Consider the following 26,236-nt stretch of genomic DNA (forward strand, 5'->3'; position numbering starts at 1 on the left):
ATTGAAAACTGAGGTTAAAAAGCGGAAACCTAGAAATTTGAGGGATTTGGAGAACTACTGCATTGAAGAATGGTCAAAAATCAGTGTTGATGCTTGTAAAAACCTTGTTGATAAATATCCCAAACGGTTACAGGCAGTTATTAAGAATAAAGGGCATGCTATTGACTATTAGTAAGAGAGGTATGAATAATTTTGAACTAGTGCCATTATTGTTTTTCTTTGTATAATGTTTCAAACTTGCATAATTTATTTATTTGTTGAGTTTAAATTAAATGCTTATGCTTGATTTATTGTTTGAAATCCCTTTAATATTGTCTACCTTCTGGTTTGAGCAATATTCTTATAGAAATCTCAAAGATCCGAGGGGTATGAATAATATCGGGCACAAGTGTATATATATATATATATATATATATATATATATATATATATATATATATATTCTGCAATTGATATATATATATATGCATGTATATATATATGGATGTATATATATATATATATATGGATGTATATATATATATATATATATTCTGCAATTGATATATATATATATGCATGTATATATATATATATATGTATATATATATATATATATATATATGGATGTATATATCTCTCTCTCTATATATATATATATGTATATATATGTATATATATATGTATGTATATATATATATATACATACATATATGTATCTATCTATGTATATATATGTATGCATATATATATATGTATATCTATATCTATCTATATATATATGTATATATATATGTATGTATATATATATGTATGTATATCTATATCTATATCTATCTATCTATATATATATGTATATATATATGCATGTATATCTATATCTATCTATATATATATATAAATATATATATGTATATACATATGTATGTATATATGTATATATATATGTATATATATATATGTATGCATATATATATTTGCAGTTTTCTATCTACAGCATGCAAAAGTCTGCAATTTCGCATAAAGGTGTGAAAAAGAATAAAAATATGAGGACGAGGAAAATCCTTTGATTTTAGGCCAATCCATCGTTTGTTTTGCAAGTTTTAGATTCGGAGAGAGAAGAAAAAAAACTTTAAAGCTTTAGATAAGCCCGAAAAAGCTCTTAAAACTTTACATTTAGTTGTACTCCATATCATAATCCCTTAAACTTGTTGTCACATTTATTCGATAACATCCTTTCTAATTTACGTGTTTATAGAAGATATATTAATTAACATTTTCTAATAGATGAATCGCTCATGAAAAATCATTTAGGATGTAACGCTGTCCAGGAGCCAACACGTGGTAGCCTCAGTCGCAAAGGAAAAAAGGAATAGAAAAGAACTTCAGTTTGCTTTTTTTTGTTATACGACATTTATTTCCTTGTTCTCTTGTTACCGCGTGACGTCCCTCATATGATCGTCTTCTCGAACGTGCTCCATTCCTCACACGTGATCCCGTAGTTCTTTTTTCGTCTCTAACGTGATCTTTTTAAAGTCTTTAATTTTCTATACCGGTGACGTCATTTCGCATGCGTCTGCATACGTGCGTCCCCGCTATGCTACAAGGAGATTATGTGATTTGTATTGCAGTGGTCCATCCAAGGCTTTAGTATCAGGTCAAATCGACCAGAAGTCTATAGTTTCGCATATAGGTGTGAAAAGAAGAAAAGGAATGTTTAAGCTTTAGATAAGCTATTACAGGTTCTTAGATGTTCCTATTTGATTTCTTCCCCATGGCGGTATAGTAAGACACAAGGTTATGTTTTAATGTTGTGAAAATCCAACTCCCCAAAATGGGTCATTAGTACGGCACAATTACGTTGACACACCGGTTCTCGCCAGATCATCGAAGTTAAGCAACGTTGAGTCAGGCCAATACCAGATGGGTGGCCATTTGGGAAGGCTAGGCGCTGTATGTACCTTCTGGAAAGGTTGGGCGTGGAGCCAGCACCTCACCCTGTAAAAAAACAAAACAAAAACAAAAACAAAAAAACTCTTCGTTACAGAAACATCTACAAAAAGTTGTAGATGGCCTATGCCCCTCCAGGGGCTCAAGGGCTATGGATGGAAAGTGGGTCATTCTGCATTGGAACAAAAATAAGAATGCTTTAGTTCAGAAGGAACTTTCATTTAACCGATCGAGGACAGAAAAATAAACGAAGTGTAGCATCTGAACAGATACTGCACTTTGCTTTTACCACAAAAGAACAAAAAAGGTTTTTAATTGTTAATAAAAAAACAAGGTTTTAGGTGTTATAAAAAGTAGGTATTCTGAGAGGGACAGAAAGAATTATCAAAATGGATGCAAATACTTACATATATAAAAATACGACACACGTGGCAATAGAAATACTTACGTTTGTAACCTTCTCCACACAAATAGCCGAATCCTTTATGAAACATTTCCCAGGAGATTGTATGGTCCGTGTTGCAGTGTTCCATCCAAGGCCTTTTCTTCTCTGTACATTTTTTGATTTCTCCCATTTTCCTGGTAAAAAAACCCCAAAAAACAAAAGCATTTTAATTAAAAAAAAAGAAAGAAAATATAGTGGCCTTGGATATGTTTTGTACAGGAATTCATTTGATAAATATCGAAAAAAAAAACGATCTTAGAATAGTCTTACTTTTCTTATACATAAAAAAGAAGTTTTTTTTTACAGGGGAATATTTTACGTTACACCATCCGGTGTAACGTTAAATTCCCCTGTAAAACTTCGTCTTTTTATCAATAAAAGAAGAAAGACTATTTTTAAGATCGTCAAGCTCAAATATCAAATGACGTAATATTGTAAACAAACACAGACAGAATTTGATGAACAACATTATCATTATTATTTTATTATTTTTAATTTTTGACGAATTAGTCCACCGGACAACTCATTCTTTGTAATATATGATAATCCATAGAGGATTGATTCTATAATAATACATACGCAATCTGCATAAATTAAAATATCATGTTTAAGCATATTGTATGATCGGGCAACGCCGGGCGGCCACTTAGTATAACATAAGAGAAAAACTATCGACAATACAAAAGTATATACTGGTGCATACAGATTTAATTATCAATTCAGCAAGGAAGACACATCAAAAGGAACAGGGGTTATAAAAACTATTTATGCGTACACATTTAGAAACCTAATTGAAGACATTGTATTATTATAAAGTAATATAAATAATGTATTATTATGAAGTAATATAAATAATGTATTATTATAAAGTAATATAAATAATGTATTATTATAAAGTAATATAAATAATGTATTATTATAAAGTAATATAAATAATGTATTATTATAAAGTAATATAAATAATGTATTATTATAAATAATATAAATAATGTATTATTATAATGTAATATAAATAATGTATTATTATAAAGTAATATAAATAATGTATTATTATAAAGTAATATAAATGATGTATTATTATAATGTAATATAAATTATGTATTATTATAAAGTAATATAAATAATGTATTATTATAAAGTAATATAAATAATGTATTATTATAAAGTAATATAAATAATGTATTATTATAAAGTAATATAAATAATGTATTATTATAAAGTAATATAAATTATGTATTATTATAAAGTAATATAAATAATGTATTATTTTTATAAGTAGAAAGGAGATCCAATATTACCAGAAATTGAATTAGAATCAACATACTTGCAATACTTTTACATTGAAACATCTCGCTGCTCAACTCCCTACATAATATCCCTGCAACTTATGTCCCCGATAGTAACCCCTTACATTAAAGTGGCACTGTGCTTTGTTTGGGATGAAAATGGAATAAAAAATACGAAACCCGTGAAATCACTTCTTTTTAAATCAAATCGATTGCCTGCTCTAGTCGCGAGATTCACCACGGTGCGCCGGAGGAAAGCTTAACATTCCTTCCTGCAGTGAATTAGTCTACAATACATTTGCTTTTTTTCCATGTCGTCGCTTAGTAATAATAATAGAACAACGAGCTGTGAAAATTCTACTATGGGTAAGTTGATAGCGTGTATTTTTTGGTTTTCTTTTTGCATGACGTTGTCTGCAGGTTCAAACTCCGCACGTAAATTTCTTAATTTTTTTTCATTAAGTGCAACGAATTTTATAAGACTTGCAAATTTACGCTTATTTTTTACATGACATAGTCTGTAGGTTAAACCCCCCCCGCACGTAAATTTCTTAATATTTTTTTCCCGTTAACTGAAAAGAAGTTTATATAAAATAATTTTATAAAAGAAACAGTGAGTTCTCTAGAGTGCAATGTAGAATAACATATTTTGGACTAAGTTACTGCATGGAGGCATGTGAAGCTTCCTCCCGGGCGATTTCACGGATTTCGAAGCCAATAAAAATATAGGAGTGTGAAATATTCGTTGATCATCATTCAATCCCGGGCAACGTCGGATCAACCTGCTAGTAATTCATAAAAAACATAAAATCAGTTTTTGAAAGATGTGCCCAAACGGTGTTTACCAGCTCTCTTAACTCAGCTAATTGTCTCGGATTATTTTCTGTTCATTCATTTAATTCAGGTCGTCAGTCAGTTTCCAAACTGATCAAATCACTTCTTCAAACCGATAACATAATCATATATCTGAGGTAATCCAATCTACTAAAAAATGACTTCATTTCGTTCCGAGAACCGCCAGATCGGGACAGCTAGTTCTCAATGAAAAAAAACTATAAATGATTATGTACCTATCCAATGGCGGGTATGGTTGCTAGTAAAAATAAAGTTACCTACCCGCATATATCTTCCAATGTTTTAAGGTCGTACGTTTCGCCAAGGCCACCCATTTCCGAAACATGTTTATGCATAGGTTGTAAACACTGGACTATATTGTTTGGGTCGCATCGTCTTAACGTGTTGATACCACCTAAAACAAACAAACGAAATTAGATGAGAAAAAAATATGATTCAAATGTAATATATAAAAATAATAAAAATATGATTCAAATGTAATATATAAAAAAAATAAAAAAATATCATTGAAATGCAATATATAAAAATAATAAAAAAATCATTTGGTGAATAAAATATGATTCAATTATGAAACAGTTGACAAGAAATTTCAAAATGTCAAAAATATATTTAAAAACTAACGTTGATGAAATATGAGTCTCATTTTAATTCAGCTGATAAGAAAGAAATGCAAGGAATTGCACATGCCCCAATTTTAATTCAGTTGACAAGATGTGAAAAATGTAAGAATAAATTATAGTTGTGAAAAAAGATATAGATATAAAATATAGATGTGAAAAATACAGGATTTTAAAAAGATGTAGGAATAAAATATAGATGTGAAAAAATACAGGATATGAAAAAAGATTTCGAAATAAAATATAGATGTGAAAAAAAGATGTAGGACTAAAATATAATCGTGAAAAAAGATGTAAGTATAAAATATAAATGTAAAAAAAGGAATGAAATATAGATGTGAAAAAAGATGTACGAATAACATACAGATGTAAAAAAGATGTAGAAATAAAATATACCCGTGAAAAATTATGTAGGAATAAAATATAGATATAAAAAAGATGTAGGAATAAAATATAGATGTAAAAAAAGATGTAGGAATAAAATATAGATGTGAAAAATGATGTAAAAATAAGATATAGACAACAAAAATATGTAGGAATAACACATAGATGTAAAAAATATGCAGGAATAAAATATAGATCTGAAAAAAAATGTAGAAATACAATATACATATGAAATAAATATGTAGGAATAAAATATAGATGTGAAAAATGATGTAGGAAAAATATACGTGTGAAAAAAGATGTAGGAATAAAATATAGATAAAAATAATATGTAGGAAAAAATATAGATGTAAAAATATGTAGGAATAAAATATACGCGTGAAAAAAGATGTTAGAATAAAATATAGATGTGAAAAAAGATGTAGGAATCTATATATCTATAAAAGTGAAAGTGTCTGTGTGTGTGTGTGTGTGTCTGTGTCTGTACATTTCCTTACATAATAATTCTGTCAATTTTCAGTCTACAGACTGGAAATTTGGTTACTGGGTATGGAGATTTGGGAAAATCTTTGTAATCAGTTTTCGGCCAGAAATTTGTCTGTTAAAGGGTCAAAGTTCAACGATTTTACTTTTGAGAACTCTACCACACTTCTACGCTAATTTTAGGTATAAACAATTGAAATTTTAGATATAGGTTTCTTGGATATGGATCTAATTTAATAAATTGATTTGAGCCCAAAACAATTAATTTTAAGGGGTCATAATAGGGGTCAAAGTTAAAAAAAATTGACCTCTGCGGTCTCTAACAATTTACTAAGACACTTTCAGGTTTAACCATTTGAAGTTTTACATAAAGGGTATTCAGAGACAGGGCAACCTTTTTAATCGGTTTGGGTCGAAAATTTGAGCTACCAATATATAAATGTATGTATATATGTTTACATGTCTGCCTAAAACCTTCGACAGAGGCGACGGATTTTCACAAGATCAATATCGTTTTGAAGCGCGACCCTTTAGACGACAAATACCGAAGAATTGGCTAAAAACATTCATTTATTCACCCTTAACTGGGCACTTTTCTACAGGGAGGGGTCGCTTTTTTCACTGATATTTTCGAAATCCATCCCCTCTTTTCGAGTGTCTAGACTTAATTAAAACCTACGTCACTTTTGGTTTGGTGGTGGTCGTAACAGCGAAGACTTAACTTTTTCCCCATTCTTCTCCTCCTTCGCGGTACGTGTTCGAGCCTGCCTTCCTACTACCAATTTTTTTTGTTGCTCAACACACACCTCCAAACACCCGGGCAACGCCGGGCACTCATGCTAGTAAAATATAAATGTGAAAAAAAGAAGTAAGAATAAAATATGTATGTGAAAAAAAGATGTAGCAATAAAGTATAGATTTGAAAAAATATGTAGGAATAAAATATAGGCATGAAAAAGAGATGTAGAAATAAAATATAGATGTGAAATGTAGGATTAAAATACATCGGAATAAAATATTAATGTGAAAAAAGATGTAGATATAAACCATAGATATGAAAAAGATGTAGAGAGAAAATATAGATATGAAAAAAAAAAAACTGAAAAAATAAAAAAAATGTAGGTATAAAACATAGATATGAAAAAGATGTAGAAATAAAATATAGATGTGAAAATAAAGTGTAGGGATGAAAAATATATGTGATAAAATATGTAGGAATAAAATATAGATGTGAAAAATATGTGGAAATAAATTATAGATGCAAAAACGCTGTAGGAATAAAATATAGATGTAAAAAGATGTAGGAATAAAATATAAAATTGAAAATATGTAGGAATAAAATATAGATCTGTAAAACATGTATGAATACAATATAAATATAAAATAAAGATGTAGGAATAAAATATGCACGTGAAAAAGATGTCGAAATAAAATATAGATGCGTAAAAAGATGAAGGAATAAAATATACGTGTGAAACAAGATGTCAAAATATAATATAGATGTGAAAAAAGATGTAGGAATAAAATATACGTGTGAAAAAAGATGTCGAAATAAAATATAGACGTGAAAAAAGATGTAGGAATAAAATATACGTGTGAAAAAAGGATGTAGGAATAAATGTTAGATGCGAAAAAAGATGTAGGAATAAAATATAGATGTGAAAAATGATGTAGTAAAAATATAGATGACAAAATTTAGGAATAAAATATAGAAATAAAAAAGGATATATGAATGAAATATACACGTGAAAAAAGATGTAGAAATAAAATATTGATGTGATAAAAAAGATGTAAGAAAAATATAGACGTGAAAAATATGTAGGAAGAAAATATAGACGCGAAAATATATGTAGGTATAGAAGGAGATGTAAGAAAAATATATATTTGGAAAAAGGATCTGGGAATAAAATATAGATGTAAAAAATACGAAGGAATAAAAGAGAGATGTAAATTAATATGTAGGAATAAAATATAGATGTGAGAAAAAGATGTAGGGAGTAAAATATAGATATGAAAAAATATGTAGGAATAAAATATAGATGTGAGAAAAGATGAAGAAATAAAATATAGACGTGAAAAAAGAGTTAGGAATAAAATATAGATGCGAAAAAATGTAGGAAAAAATATAACGTTTCTGAATTTTGGAGATGAGGATTGGTCATTCGTATTATTTGGATTCTTCCTACTTTTGTTCTCATCTTGAGTGTAATTTTACAACGTTTCGGTCGATGTAACCTCCGACATTCTTTAGGTGTATTTTGTAGATTATATATGTATTTTAATATATATATATATATATATATATATATATATATATATATATATATATATATATATATATATATATATATATACTAGCAAAAGTACCAGTCGTTGACTGGGTTCAAAAACAGCCTACAGAAAATGGACTGATTTATGAAAGTATGATAGCTTATGAAAAGAAAGGGTTGTAAAGAGATAGCTTCGAATTTGGGGGTATCAAAACCAAAGCAAAATATGATGAAAGTAAAAATAAAATAGATAAACGCCATAATTTATTATACCATACCTGTTCACACTGAAACACTTATCACAATATTCTGTGGATCTATATTATAAAAAACCTTGTTAAACTTTTGTGACATATTTCCATTCTATAGAGGTCAGGTGCGAACGAACACCTCATAATTTTATTATACCATATTTCTTCAAACTGAAACATAATTATCAAAGTATACTTACGCAGATAGATATGAAAAGTCTTTATTAAATTTGTGCCTATTTCCATTCCATGGAGGCCAGGCGCGAACACAGACCCCACAATTTGATTATACCATCCCTATTTAAGTTAAAACATACTTATCAAAGTATTCTTATGTACATCTATATCAAAAACACTTGTAAACGTTTTTTTTTTTAATTTTCAAATTATTTATTTCAATACTTTGTGGACCACGCGCGAACGCAGACCCCAAAATTTTAATGAACCACCGTTCTGCCAGACCAAACATACCAATTCCTGTGTCCCGATACATCTATCATTATATGAAATCAGTTTTTTTTAAATAGTCAACCACATATTTTTTTTAAATAGTCAACCACAATATGGATTTAGACAAGCCCGTTCCACAGCAGACATCCTCACTGTGATCTCTGAACGTATATACCATTCACTGGACAAAGCGGGGGAAGGCAGAGCGGTAGCTCTAGATATATCTAAGGCTTTTGACAGGGTATGGCATGAGGGTCTCCTCAGTAAAATCAGATCATACGGTATCACTGGTAGAATACTTAACATAATTAAATCCTTCTTAGATAAGAGAAAAATCCAGGTAGTCCTCGACGGTCGCACATCTAAACAATATGATATAAATGCGGGAGTGCCCCAGGGTTCTATCCTTGGACCTCTATTGTTCCTGATATTCATAAATGACCTCCCCGACAACATTGCCTCTGAGATGGGTATATATGCTGATGACACTACACTCTATGGCAGACACGACAGGAAGACGAATGAACACATTTCTAAAGAAATGGCAGAAACACTAGAGGAAGACCTCCAATCTGTAGTGGAATGGGGACAAAAGTGGTTGGTCGCGTTCAATGCTGCCAAGACTAAACTAGTTTCATTCAATAATTACAAGAAACCCTCTCTACCACCCATAGCAATGGCCAACGACTCTTTATCTGAGAGTCCATCTTTCAAACTCCTTGGCCTAACGTTCACAGGAAACATGAGTTGGAACAATTACATTGAAGGCATTGCCAGGGCCGCTGCAAGAAAGGTAGGCTCTCTCTACCGTGCTAGAAAACTACTAACACCCGAAAGTATCCTGTACCTCTATAAGGCCACCATTCGCCCATGTATGGAGTATTGCTGCCACATCTGGGCTGGTGCATCTGCTACTAGTCTCTCGCTCCTTGACAAGGTTCAAAAGAGAGTCGCAAACCTGATAGGCCCTGAACTGGCATCTAAGCTTCAGCCTCTGTCCCATCGACGAAATGTTGCATCCCTCTGCCTTTTCTACAAGTATTTTAGTGGTGAATGCTCTGACGAACTGCAATCACTTGTGCCCCCACGACGCGAGCACCCTCGACAAACCCGACAGGCTACTAGATCCCACCCCCACACTGTAGAGATCCCTAGATGTAAAAGATCTTTTTACTCCAATAGTTTCTTCCCCAGAACCGCAAGACTCTGGAATTCCATTCCAGGTCCCTGCTTCCCCAACAGTACTGACGTGCAGAAGTTCAAGTGTAACGTGAACCGACACCTTGCTGCCCAAATCCCTACATAGTACCCCAGTAGTTGTTGCCCCTGATAGTAGCCCCCTACACCAAAGTGGCAATTTGCCTTGTTTGGGGTGAAAATGTAATAATAATTAAAAAAAAAAAAAAACATAGGAGCCTATTCGTGACCACACACACACACACACACACACACACACACACACACACACACACACACACACACACACACACACAGCTTTACATTATATATATATATATATATATATACATATATATTTCGGACGATGTCAAAACATCGCTAATTCACGACTATTCCTTTGTGTAAACAAATCGAGCTTAGGTATTTCATACGATGTCAAAACATCGTTAATTCACGACTGGCACATCAGCCGCCGATTAGCGTAATGTCGTACAGGAGGTCGGGTTTCAATCCTGGCTTGAGGTAGTTGCCTGTCTCGCCGCACTGATGAGCTATGAAACAGCGAAACAGTACTGTATGTGGATGACTATATATATATATATATATATATATATATATATATATATATATAGATATATATAGATGTATATGTGTGTGTGTGTGTGCGTGTGTACTGATAAAAAATCAATACGAAAAATATGTAGATGTTTATATCTTTTCTGTATTTATTTCCCATGTTTTAACGTGTAGGAATGCAAACATCTTTCGAAAGAAAAGGAAAATGTTTTTTTTCAAAAGACCATAAGCAGAAGACTTTCCGTTGCGCGGGATTGAACAAGAGTCACCAAATGTTCCACAACATTAAAGAGACAACAAGTCACTTTATACTCGATCAAGAACATTAAATCACGATTATATATGTCAAATTATTTGAATTTTTATGTTTATATGTCATTTGCTATATTGAGTAAAATAATATTTTACCTGCCCTAGGACGGGTATTACACAGCATATGTATGAAATAATTGTACCTTCCCTGGGACAGGTAATTTACAGCATGTATATGGAGTAATTTTACCTTCCCTATGACCGGTTATGTTCAACACATTTGAAATAATTTTCCCTACCCTCGAATGGACAATGTAAATACATATATGAGTCAGTTTAACGTGCTTTCGACAGCTATTTTACAACATATATGAATTAATTTCTTTTCTCACCAACGTTACCAAAATTTTAAGAAAAACCCGCCCCCAAACTGATTAAAATGCTTGCCGCATGTCTGAATACCCGTTATGTATCAATTTCAAATGTTTAGACCCAAAATTGGCTGAGTACTTTGCTAGACACCGCAAAGGTAAAATCTTTTGAACTTTGACCCCTTAGGAGCTCAAATTTTTCGAACCAAACCGATTAAAAAGCTTACCCTATCTCTGAATACCCTTTATGTAAATTTCAAATGTTTAGAACAGAAATTGGTTGAGTAATTTGGTAGAGACCGCAGAGGTCAATTTTTTAAAACTTTGACCACAATTATGACCCCTTAACATTTTTGGGCTCAAGTCAAATGTTTTGGGCTCAAATCAAATTAAAAAGTTTGATCCATGTCCAAGTAACCTACATCTAAAATTTCAAGTGCTTATACCCAAAATTGTCGGAGGAGTTTGGTAAAGTTTTCAAAGGTCAAATCGTTGAACTTTGACAGCCAAATTTCTGGCCAAAAACCAATTAAAAAGATTTTTCCAAATCCCAATACTCCTAATGTCAAATCTCGAGTCTGTAGACTGAAAATTATTTAGTAGGGAAATGTACAAACACAGACAGACACACAGACAATTTCACTTTTATAGATACAGTTGGTGCAATAAGTATCCGATACAAAGTAAAAAGTTGATTTTTTTTATTACACGAAAACAAAAACAATAACAAAGTGCTATTTTAATGTATTTTTGTATGATAAATACAAATCTCGTATCAAAAAGCATTCACTAGCTAATTACGTAAATGTTATATCTAAGGTTCAAAACGTATCCAACACAAAGAAAAAATAGTTTTAATTAGCCAAATATTTGTCAAGTGATGGTTCAGAGAGTTACGTAAATCCCGATACCTCTTGACGACGTCTTATATATTTTGTTAATTAAGTCGCACTGTTTATACGATGTCTAAAACTAGAGAATTGTCGGAAAAGACAAGAAAATTAATTGTTCAGCTACACATGGATGGTTCAGGATATATAAATTTTTCAATAATGTTGAATATCTCAATTTCGACCGTCGGTGACACGATTCGTAGATGAAAGTCCTACCAGTGCATTTCAAATCTGCCACGTTCAGGGCGTCCTTCCAAAATTTCTAACCGTATGGCTCATTTTTTGGTCTGTGGAGTGAAGAAGGATCCACGAATAACTCGTTTTGAACTCCAGAAAACATTCCCTACGTGTATGCCAGAATACAATTAGGACAGTGCTTCGAAAAAAAGGACTCCAATCGCGGAAACCAAGAAACCAAGAAAAACACCTTTGTTAAAGCCGATTCATATGAAGAATCGTCTGAAATTTGCCAAAGAACATTTGGAGAAATCTTAAAGTTTTTGGGATAGCATATTATGGTCAGACGAAACGAAAATTGAGTTATTTGGTCGAAATAATGTACATCATGTCTGAAGACAGAAGAAAGCGTTTGACAAAAGGAATACCATCCCTACAGTGAAGTTTGGAGGTGGATTTATAATAGTTTGGGGGTGTTTCTCTCTCTTTTTTTTTTTTTACACAGTGATCACTACTTATCAAGGCCCGGAAGCCACTCAGGGATAAGGGTTATTGCAAGTACATTACGTTAGTGTGGAGATTTGATGAAGTGTTTAATTAGGGGGCGGTTCATTAGGAATTTGTTAACATTGAACTTGAAGACATCCAAGTTGTAGTCCGGAGGGAAGCAGGCAGACGGAACAGAGTTCCACAGGCGTGCAGTTCTAAGAAAGAAGCTTTGTTCATGGAATCCGCGTTTTGATTTAGGCACAGATATAGAGTGGGGGAAATTTTTCAGAGTGGATTCAGCTAGACGGGTGTTTTTCGTGAAAGATTGGCGAGGGGGGACCAGGGATTGGAGTTCAGACGAGCACCTGCCATGAAAATAACGATAAAACAAGGATAGGCTCGCCGGCCCGGAAAAACTTCACACCAAAGACGGGAAAATAAATTCTCAAATGTATCGGGCTATACTTGACGATACTCTCTCGAAGTCTGCAGAGGATTTGAACTTGCCTAATGGTTGATTATTCCAGCAGGACAACGATCTCACGCGCACGGCTAAGGCAACTACCGCATGGTTTCGGGAGAAGGGAATAAAGATATTAGGATGGCCAAGTCAATCACCTGATCTGAACCCAATTGAAAATCTGTTGAAGTTGATGGTACAAAAGAGAGATCTAAAGAATTTAACCAAACTTAAAAGAATCTGCCAAGAAGAGTTGGATAAACTTCCAGTTAACATTTGTAACAATCTTGTAAAGAAGTATCCCAAACGTTTGGAAGCTGTTATGGCGAGTAAAGATCATATTATTAAAAGCTAATACTATTTTTCTTTGTGTTGGATACGTTTTTTTTAACCTTAAATATGACATTTATGTAATTATCTAGTGGAACCGTAGAAATTCAACGCATCTATCCACTGCGCCACGGGCCCCGGTGAGCATTGTCTTGTGATAGCTGTTTCAATCCCACCCAAAGAAGGCCAGATGATTAGTTGGCCAAAACAACAACTATGGAAGGTAGTAATTAGTGAGGATATAGGTAAGAGACTCAGCATTCCTATCCTGCTGTGGTTAACCACCTGAAGAAGGCCAGGGGAATAGTTGGCCGAATCGTGGTGAACCAAAACAACTATGAAAATTAGGATAACAGTCCGCAAATAAATAAATATACAAATTACTCAACTGAGAAGATTCCAATGAAAAATAAATGATTTTTTGTTTGTTTGTTTAGTGGCATATCGACCTTCGGGATTAATTCATGCTAGTGTGGTTGTTTTGTTTGGCTGAATTTAGTTTGTAATTTTATGTTGATATAATGTTGATGTTTTGTTTGCTACTTGCATATACAGATTTTCATATTGATGGTAAAAAATTAGATTGTGTTGTATATTCGAATTATTTAAAGGAAGTCCATGATCTTTTTAGTTTCGATTTCTTTAAGTATATTTTCAAATTTTCGTTTATTAAAATATTTTCCTGAATATTCATGAAAATGTGTTAAAAGGATGGAATGTGAGGAAGATGGACTAGCGCACAAGAGGAAATGCGCTCTGGCCCCACAAAAATACCTGGACTGTCCCGATGGCATTTCCTGATTGAGGAGCCTTGGGTGATTGTCCATAAACCAATCCCGTCTTAAAGAAGAAGTCAGAGCCTAGGAGAATGGACCTCTCGGGACCACCTAAGCCGGATACCTAAACAGGACAGAGCAGAACCAGAAGAAACCACAATGGCTTCTAGACTCTGATTGTCAAAGACATGTCCTCGACTGTCAGTAATGTATCAATTTAATGAACCAAGATTTTTATATTTCGCACAGTGACACACTTTTAAAATTAAGCTTTTCTTCAATGACTGATAACGAAAACCCCAAACAATGGGGATTAAGTTCATAGCTGAGCCGATAAGTGTAAATCTGGGTTATAATCAGGATTAAGGATTAAGTCAGGTGTAGGTCTTTGAAAAGGGGATTGCGAATAGAAATAAATAATCCCGAAAGGTTCGCGTAAATAAATACATCATATTATCGCAACAAATATTTGTCGAGTTTTATGAAAAGGACTTGAACTCTCTCATCGTAAGAAAGAGTGTTTTTTGTGGCAGCAGTAGTCTATCTTATGATTGCATCAGTTTGATCAATTTCATTGAAAAGCACCAATCTATCTACACTTCCAGTTATAGGTTTAATAGTAGGGTAGACTAGACTATCAATCCTTGCTAGTGCAACTAGTCAAAGAGACAAGTTGTTGCAGCTGTGAAGTATCTGTATAATATTCGAGTAACTAATTCAAAAACTTGAATGGTGCAGGATCTCTCGGATTCATCATATGTCTTCTTCTTCTTCTTCTTCTTCTTGTATCGTAGCATGTTCATGCCGTAGAGTAAATCATGGTACGTGTTTTCCATAGGCTTCGTCCATTGTTGGTCCGATTCCTCTGAAGACACATGATTTGAATTCGGCAGAATACATACCGTGGCTTGCCATGACCCCCCCCCCCATCGCAGTAGCATCTGACTCGCCTGTTTGCACCTATGCGTTATCCTTTTCGAGTTTAACAAGATACACCTGAAGATGGTCGGAGGTTACATCGACCGAAACGTGAAAATGACACTAGATAAGAACAATAGTTCGCAGAATCAAAATAATACAAATAACCAATCTCCAGCTCAAAAATTCAGAAATGGCATTGGAAAGGTACGCATCAATCCATCTACTCTTCCGGTTATAAGTTTAATAGTAGGGTAGACTAGACTATCAAGCCTTGCTAGTGCAACTAATCAAAGAGTCAAGTTGTTGCAGCTGTGAAGTATTTGTATAATATTCGAGTAACCAATTCAAAAAGTGAAAGATGCAGGGTCTATCGGATCCGCTCTATGAAAGTCGACGAAAGAAGTTTAACCTTTTCTCCATTGAACGAGAACACAGTGATCTCAGTTTGGCCCACAATCTTCTTAATGGACATGGACATTATGATATACATCGGAACCTATTATTCACTCTTGCAGCAGAAAGAGGTTTATGTGAAAACAATATTTCACTGCAGATTTCGATTGAACCAAAGGTGAGTTGTTTTCTTAATCAGAATCCCTCGACCTCGGAAAAGACTTGGAACTGATGTAATAAATGCACCAACAATGTAAACTGGACTATCTCATCGTAAGAAAGAGCGCTCTTAGTGCCACCTCCCTGGATGTGGCAGCAGTTGTCCATCTTATGACACATTTATATTGCATCAGTTTTTTAAATGTTATTGGAAAGTTCGTATTATTTGGATTCTTCGGGGTACTGTTCTCATCTTGAGTGCCATTTTCACAATGTTTCAGTCGATGTAACCTCCGACCTTCTTCAGGCGTATCTTGTCCAACTCAGAAATGTTAATGTTGGACCCGGGAATATGGACGAAATTTCGAACGGAACCATTTATTTACTCCTCGGGAGTAACATGCCCTCCTTCCGTCTGCCATGACTGGATAGAGTCTTAAGTAATTTTCAGTTGTATGTTTTGCCAGCAAGAACCCGTGGCGCAGTATATATACAAATATATATGCGTGTATATTTACAAATATATAACTTCAAGAAAGTTAATTCAATTATATAATATATAATATATAACTTCAAGAAAGTTATTCAATTAACTTTCTTGAAGTTATATATTTGGTTTTTATCGTCACTGGATTTTTTATCTTCCACCAGACTATCCATTCACATGTAATCATCTTTTTCTTCACCATACTCCCTTTGCTTCACTTTTTTGTTATCAAGTAAGATCTTTGACTTACTTGTTGTTTCATCAAATACTTTTGCATGCAAAATTCGATCTCGCATTTTGCTAATTCCTACCCTCTGACGAGAAGGAAAGTATTTCTTCGAAACTCCGCGGATCAAGGACTATCCACTTATCTACTGTTTCCTTTTCAGATTAAATATGCTTTTAACTCATTTGAAAGTGTTTTTAACATGTTTTATTAACTGTTTGCCCGTATTATAAGCCCTATCTCCTATTTGGTTTTATCGAGCTTTTACATCTGGCTGAGATAACTTTATAAATATTAATTCTTTAATATTTATAATATACTTTAATTTTACCATCTTGGATCATTTTCGTAAATTTAATTGTAATTTATATATATATATATATATATATATATATATATATATATATATATATATATATATATAGCTATATTTCATGTATCAACATAAAATATTATGAAAAAATATGTAATTTTATGAATCGATTTCTTTTGTATTTACTTCAATAGAGCTCAATACAATCGAGCTGGGTAGTTAGTTGTGAATATATATATATGGCAATTAAGCCACACAAAGTCTTCCCCGTTTTATCCCTGTAAAGAATCACCAGGCTAAAATTTTTGCGTGACGATTTCCTACGCAAAATACTGTGCAGCCTAAGTACTTATATATTTTCCTAACTTACTATATATCGTGACTTTATAAAACAGTGGTTAATTAGCATACATGCATTATTCCAAAGTTCCTATTTGTAGAATACTTTCATGGCTGTTAATTATGACATCCAGCTTAACACGGCTTTATAAGTATCTAAATTAATTTTCATTTAAAGGTTAGTTCTCGGTGGCCGAGAGAAAAACACTAACCCGCAAAGCCAAGGCTAGCTTTGTTGACTGGGTTTGAATCTTCTGGCCAGCTGTAATTATCACTTCTTGTATTGATGACTGCGTAAACACTAGTGCCTGTAGACATTATTAATATTTAGGCGGACCTGAACGAGAACCCTCCCAAGAACGACTTTTCGAATAAACACCTCGTGTTAAGAACGGCTTTCAGAATAAAGGCTTCCAATCTCTCCATGTTAAGAACGGCTTTCGTTTTTCTTTTGCAATTTTTTTTAGTGGATTATTATTGAGTGGACATTAATATATAAAGGGGTGATTCTGGTTCAGGCCCACCAATATTTATTTAAAAAATATTATAGGTACAATAAGTGTGTATATATATATATATATATATATATATATATATATATATATATATATAATGATTGCTGCATCTTTCCAGGTGATCGCCGTCACAGTGAGTTATCCCTATCTCGTCGTTCGAACCATCTGAGATGACTCTGCACTCCCACTGCAGATTTGCACATCTTGAAGCATGAGTGACATATAAATTGAGCACTTTCCACTGAGTTGACTTCCTCTGGAAGCTGAAGGGTATTTCTATGAACAATAATATGTCTTCTCAAACCAGCAATAGACATAAAAATTTTGCTACATATTAAACAGATCGTTTGGTTCGGACTAAGAGGTGCAAAGTTGACCTGTATAGGAGTTTTGTGCGACTTAAGGTGGTTGACGTAGCCAGCTTTTGACAAAAGCACTCGTTCACAAGTGTCGCATTTCCAGTTCTCTGTGTGTCATGGTTAAGACCATCAATTAAATCTTTGCGAAGCTCTTACTTCACATTGCTGTGGGCCTGCTTTCTTTTCTCTAGAGCACCACAACTTTCACGTACAAACTTTCACCACTTGGCGAAGTAAGTTTTTCCCACGCATCGATGTTGATTTGCAGGACTTTTAAATTATTCTTTTTACAATCCTTGAACTTCTTCGTAGGCTTATGTTGAGGGCACTTGCCATTTTCCAGCTTTCCATGAAAAATTTGTTTCGGTAGTCTACGATCTTTCATTCGAACCACATGGCTCACCAAACGCATGGGAGATCTGATTACAAGAGTCAACACTAGAGCAACATGCTCTAACAAGGACGTCACTATCGGGTACTTATGCTTGCTATTTAATGTGCCTTTGATGCAATGTCCATGTCTCCGATGAATACAACAGTGTGGTTAGCACATAGGTCTTGTAAACGTAGATCCTTGTCCTGTCTGTGATACCACAGTCAGACCACACTCTATTCTCCAACCTTCCACAGTAGCCTTCTGAATTCGTCTTTGGATTTTAGTGTCGAGAGAGCCATCCATCGACAGAGAACTACCACTCTAGACAAACGAATCAATTACTCCTAGCCTAGCACCACAGACCGTGATGTTCGGCTCCGCGTATGATTGGGCTCACGCAGGAGTGAACACCACTTTTGTTTTAGACAGACTGATCTTCGGACCAAAGGCAGTGCAGGAGTCAGCAAAGCGATCCATTATATGCTGCATATCAACCTCAGTGTGCGACAAAAACAAACAAAAAAAAAAACACAAACATAAACAGAAGAAAACAAAACACAACAAAATGGCTCCTTAACTAAGACATGGTGCGGCTTGGTTCTGGCATTAAAAATACCTGTGGTTCGAAACTTTAACATGACACCCTAATTACAATCTAAAAACTCATGAGTAACTAAGGAAGCAAAAGAAATATGGAGAACAGAGTAGGGGCGGGAATATCACTATGTTTGACACCATTGTCAACTGGGATTTCATCAGAAAATTTTCCGTTATAGGAGACTCGAGCTTTCATGTCCTTACATACATACATACATACATACATACATACATACATATATACATACATGCATACATACATATATACATACATGCATACATACATACATACATATATACATGCATACATACATACATACATACATACATACACACACACACACACATACATACATACATACATACATACATACATACATAATGGCTTCCTTCAGTCTTGACAGACTATGGATACCTACTGTAAGGACACCTGCGCGTGAAATTTTTGTGGCAAGAGTTGCGCAATCTCCAACCACACCTCTCCTGAGTCGACATTGTTGAATACCAGTGGCAAGTGCGGGTTCAGGACGACTGGAAATAATGCTGAGATAAGCGGAGAGCACATACAGCCTAGAATTCTCAAATGGTCACCAATCTGGTACTAGCCAGGCTAAACGTTGCTTAACTTCGGTGATCTGACGATAACCGGTGTGTCAACGGGATTATGCCGTACATACATGCATAATACATGCATACATACATACATACATACGTACATACAAACATACATACATACACAGATACATACGTACATACATACGTACATACATGCATACGTACATACATACATACGTACATACATATATACGTACATACATACATATATACGTACATACATACATACATACATGATGATTGATGATTGTAACGCCTTGTCAGACGAGTGCCACTCCCTCAGTCACTGAAAGGCCATGAGCCCGAAGATAACCTTTTTTCCTTTAAGTCCTGTCAGCGAATTCACACGCTCAAGCGGACATGACATTGGAGACGGTCCTTGGCACACACACACACACACACACACACACACACACACACACACACACACACACACACACACACACATATATACACACTCATACATACACATACATACACATACATACTCATAAACATACACACATCCATCCATCCATCTATCCATCCATACATCCATACATACATACACAATACATATAACACATACATACAAACATATACAAACATATACATACACACATGCATACACATATACATACATATGCATACACATATATACAAACATATACAAAAATACATACACACATATACATACATATTGACATACTTATACGTACACATGTATGTACATATACATACATACACATAAAGTTACCTACATATACCTACACATACATATATATATGCACTTATACGCATACATATATATGCATATATACATATACATACATACATACACACAGATATATATATATATACATATATACAAACAAACACACATAAACATATATACACAAAAAATAAATAAATAAAATACATACATACATGCATGCATACATACATACATACATACATGATGATTGCAACGTCTTTTCAGACGAGTGCCACTTCATCAGACATTTAAAATCCATGATTCCAAATTTCTGAGGGAGTATCTATACAAATATTATGTTACAGAGTCTTAGCTTTGTACGACAGCTAAGTCTCTCTCGGTTCAAAATGTTGAGATCCAGCAACAAGCAAGAGCAAGATAGCCAGCAACAAATTAAACTGCAGACCAGCTTAATGCGGGTACTGGTCTTCCGCTTTATGGTTTTTTAAATCAGAGATTTGCTTCTCCTAGAAAGGTTGCTTTCACCACGGCTTATGGGAGCTCTCTCTACCCCAATACACATATACGCACACACACACACACACACACACACACACACACACACACACACACACACACACACACACACACACACACACACACACAAATATACACAGTGCTGGTTGGCCGTTGACCCAGAAAAAGAGTTCATTCGCCCTTTGGAAGGTCTTGTTTTTAATCCTTCAGGGAGACTAGCCGCCCTCCTCACCAAACAAGTCTGGTGGGGGAACCAGTTTAGTCGCCGGTGACCCGACCATGAGGCAGGTAGTACTGGGTTACATGGTACCAGTAGCATATGACATGACCTGACATACATACATACATACATACATACATACGTACGTATACATGCAAAGAGAGTTCCTTCAAAAAATGAAGTAAAGAAAAAACCCGGAAAGAAACTGAGGTATATACATGTCAGTATTATGCTTTTTTTTTTTTTATCTAAACAGTTCACTTCTTGTAAGCTGAGATTGAAACCAAAACCTAAAGACAGCGAGTCAAGTATGTTTACTAGACATTATCCCCGAGTGTCTGTAAAGGGTATGTCAGGACAACCTGGCATGAGGATACTTTTTCCCTACAAGTAAACCTTGACTAAATATTCAAAATAACATAAATATTCACTGCTCAAATAAGATCCACTTGATATGGTTAACTTATACTAGTTTTTATGAAGAATGGCGCACTTTCCCCAAGTGATGTTATCTCAAGTAATAGCACGAAACTGGATACTCCACCAGACAAGATAAATTATCCTCCAGTAAGACAAAGAGACCACAAGAAAGATAAACTAAAAGCTATTTACATGGTCAATGTTCTCAACTTCTTTTTACTAACTCAGTGTCTGAGATGTAAAGGCGAACATTATTGGAATATTTGAATATCTATGTCTCCCATATTATGATCAAGTGTTAGACTCAGAAAATGGAGCTCGTTGATTTTGTGAACTTTGATAGTGTAAATGGAATATATATATATATAAAAGTGAAAGTGTGTGTGTGTCTGTCTGTCAGTGTACATTTTATTATTTTATTACACAATTACTCTGTCAATTTTCAGTCTACGGACTCGAAATTTGATATACAGGATATGGAGATTTGGGAAAATCTTTGTAATCCGTTTTCGGCCAGAAATTTGGCTGTTAAGGGGTCAAAGTTCAACGATTTGACCTTTAAGAACTCTACCAAACTCCTCCGACAATTTTGGGTATAAACAATTGAAAATTTAGATATAGGTTCCTTAGACATGGATCTAACTTAATAATTTGATTTGAGCCCAAAACAATAAATGTTAAGGGGTCATAATAGGGGTCAAAGTTAAAAAAAAATTTGACCCCTGCGGTCTCTACCAAATTACTCAGACAATTTCTGGTCTAAACATTTGAAATTTTACAAAAAGAGTATTCAGAGATAGGGCAAGTTTTTGAGCTACCAATATATAAATCTATGCATGTATGTTTGCATGTCTGCCTAAAACTTTCGACAGAGGCAACGGATTTTCACAAGATCAATATCGATTTGAAGCTCGATCCTTCAGACGACAAATACCAAAAAATTGGCTAAAAATATTAATTTCTTCACCCTCAACTGAGCACTTTTCTACAGGGAGGGTTCGCTTTTTTCACCGATATTTTCGAAAATCATCCCCTCTTTTCGATTATCTAGCCTTAATTTAAACCTACATCATTCCGGTTTGGCGGTGGTCGTAACAGCAAAAACGTCACGTTTTTCCACGTTCTTTTCCTCCTTCGCGGTACGGGTTCGAGCCTGCCCCCCTACTTTCTTTTTTGTTTTGCTCAACATACACCTCCAAACACCCGGGCAACGCCGGGCACTCATGCTAGTATATATATATATATATATATATATATATATATATATATATATATATATATATATATATCCTTGCTTGAGATAGTTGCTTGTCTAGCCGCACTGATGAGCTATAAAAAAACGAAACAGTACTGTATGTGGATGACTATAATGCTCTCTATCTTAGGTTGAGCATATTGGGAACTAATGTACAAATTACCATTAGCGTTTGAACCGATGCTCTTTGTGTAAACAAATTGAGCTTATGTATTTGGACAAAATCAAAACATTGTTAATTCAATACCCGCATAGCAGCAGCCGTATAGAAGCGCTGACTGTCGTTTGGGCAATCGGATTTTGATACTGGCTTGAGGTAGTTGCTTTTCTAGCCGCACTTATGAGCTGTGAAACAGCGAAACAATACTGTATGTGGATGACTATATATATATATATATATATATATATATATATATATATATATATATATATATAGAGAGAGAGAGAGAGAGAGAGAGAGAGAGAGAGAGAGAGACGAAGAAAGAGAAATTTCTCTAATTGTAAACAAAAACAGCAAAAATAAAATATAGGTCATACTTATTGATCTAAATTTTAATGTTTATCTTTTTTTCAACAAAGATATCGATCTTTTACCAAACACATTCCACACATCCACTTACAAACGCTTATTCGAAAAAAAAACCCCCAAAAAAACAAAAAACAAAACAAAAACCACTGACTCCTTTACAATCCCCAATAAATTCACGAGACCCCTATTTGTAAAATAATATTTAATTCCAATCGGCTTTTATTTAAAATAAAATCCCCTTTTTTTAGATTAGGCCGAGATTATTTCGGATTAATCAGAAAATTATGGGATCGTATGATGCGTCGAGGAACTTGCAAATCGACAGACGGAATGACGTAGCAATGGTACGTGTTTGAATTGGGCATCGGAACATGGGCCCAGTCAGTTATTAAAACAATAATTGGATTAAAGGGATTTTTTATGGCGGGCAAGGAAAAAGTAAAATAGGCGATAATCCATCTATTAATGTATATGAACAGTCGCCATATTTTATGCATAGCGAATATTTGATTTGTAGCGAAAAAGTGGGATCGTTCGATGACAGATATCGATGTGTCATACGGATTATTATTTAGGTCTGAATTTTAACATTCCATAAGGTAATGGGGATCATCAGTTGTTTACCATGTAACTGTTTAAGAGATTTAAAAACAGGACAAATGTTAAATTCATATAATATACATATTATATATTATACGTATATAGTATTATATACATACATATATATGTATATATATATATAAATATATATATATATAAATATATATATATATATGTATATATATATATAAATATATATATATATATATAAATATATATATATATATATAAATATATCTATATAAATATAAATATATAAATATATATATATAAATATATATATATATAAATATATATATATATATATAAATATATATATATATAAATATATATATATATAAATATATATATATATAAATATATATATATATATATATATATATATATAAATATATATATATATATAAATATATATATATATAAATATATATATATATAAATATATATATATATATATAAATATATATATATATATAAATATATATATATATATAAATATATATATATAAATATATATATATATATATATATATAAATATATATATATATATAAATATATATATATATATGATGTTATTAACATTGCTAAAAAACTATATAAATTATTCAAAACTTGTTAGATTAATTTATTTCTGACAATGAATCCTGAAGGATTGGAAAGTACTAAAACTTATGATGATATGGTGATTACAACAGCCAGTTCCCGCCAAAAGTGAAGACTGTAATTCGGAAGTTAGAAAAGATTGAAAATAAAATTAATAGCAGAAAAAAACGTCTATTTTATTCAATGAAATATGTCATATATATATATATATATATATATATATATATATATATATATATATATATATATATATATATATATATACAGGGCTCCTTCAGTCTTTGATAGACGATCGATACCCACGAAGAAGTGCCTGCGCTTGAAACTTTTGTGGCAGGAGGTGCGCAAACTCCAACCAAACCTCTCCTGACTCGACATTGTTAAATACCAGTGGCAAGTGAAGTGTATGTACAGGACGACTGGAAACAAATGCAGAGATAAGCGGAGAGTGCATACAGCGCATAGAATTCCCAAATGGTCACCCATCTGGAACTAACCAGGCTCAATGTTGCTTAACTTCGGTGATCTGACGAGAACCAGTGTGTCAACGCGATTATGCCGTGTGTGTGTGTGGTGTGTGTGTGTGTGTGTATGTACACACACACACACACACACCACACACACACAAGAGTTGGGACATTTAATCGGAATCAGTATAATCGGAACTTACAGGCGTATCGGTATCAGAATATCAGAATATCAGAATATCAGAATAGGACAAATATTTGTTCTTCTTTTCTGATACCAAAACAGTTTCTTTAATTGTCTTTTTTATTTGATTTTGCTTAAAGCTAAATCTTCTATTGCTGGTCGTAAGGATCAAATAAAAAAAATATTTATTGATTTTACATTGGCAATAAAACTAAAATCGATAAATCATTATGTACATATACGTGTGTACACTCTCCGTTAAGTATGATTCGCCAGCGTTCGCACTAATATTCAGATTAAGGAATGCTTCAGTCGATGAAGTTACAAACAAGTTATAAAGAAAGAAAACGTCTTAAACTGGAAAGTTAAAAAGAAAGCAAATAGAAACCATCAATTCGTGTATAAAGCACAAATAAAAGCAAAAGAAAGAGGAAGTCGCATTATGGAAATAGAGAAAGGGATTTTTTTTTTACACAGTGATCACCACTTATCAAGGCCCGGAAGCCACTCAGGGATAAGGGTTATTGCAAGTACATTACGTTAGTGTGGAGATTTGATGAAGTGTTTAATTAAGGGGGCGGTACATTAGGAATTTGTTAACATTGGACTTGAAGACATCCAAGTTGTAGTCCGGAGGGAAGCAGGCAGACGGAACAGAGTTCCACAGGCGTGCAGTTCTAAGAAAGAAGCTTTGTTCATGGAATCCGCGTTTTGATTTAGGCACAGATATAGAGTGGGGGAAATTTTTCAGAGTGGATTCAGCTAGACGGGTGTTTTTCGTGAAAGATGGGCGAGGGGGGACCAGAGATTGGAGTTCAGACGAGCACCTGCCATGGAAAATATTTGCTTTCTAACTAAATTAAGATGACGGGACATGCCTGACTTGTTATTCGCTTTCTTGCTTCTCTCAATCACATGAAATGATTTCGTCTAGTATATTTGTACTCATGTAACAGGGGGAAATTACACACACA

The 26,236-nt window shown here is 33.5% G+C and overlaps 1 protein-coding gene across 5 annotated transcripts in view; it reads right to left on the minus strand.

Moving 5' to 3' along the window:
* The window catches only part of LOC145265384 (uncharacterized), a 145,546-nt gene that overhangs the window by 33,491 nt on the left and 85,819 nt on the right, over positions 1–26,236 (minus strand). For all 5 annotated transcript variants that reach the window (XM_080121186.1, XM_080121184.1, XM_080121183.1 and 2 more), the window contains exons 2-3: positions 4,777–4,909; positions 2,378–2,508 (exon numbers count right to left, since the gene is read on the minus strand). In XM_080121186.1, coding sequence (XP_079977312.1) covers positions 2,378–2,508; positions 4,777–4,850 — 205 coding nt within the window. In that variant the 5' untranslated portion in view covers positions 4,851–4,909. The remainder of the gene's footprint in view (positions 1–2,377; positions 2,509–4,776; positions 4,910–26,236) is intronic.

The sequence above is a fragment of the Euprymna scolopes genome, chromosome 40 (genome assembly GCF_053919585.1).
Source record: "Euprymna scolopes isolate OS-2025 chromosome 40, ASM5391958v1, whole genome shotgun sequence".
Lineage (NCBI taxonomy): Eukaryota > Metazoa > Mollusca > Cephalopoda > Sepiida > Sepiolidae > Euprymna > Euprymna scolopes.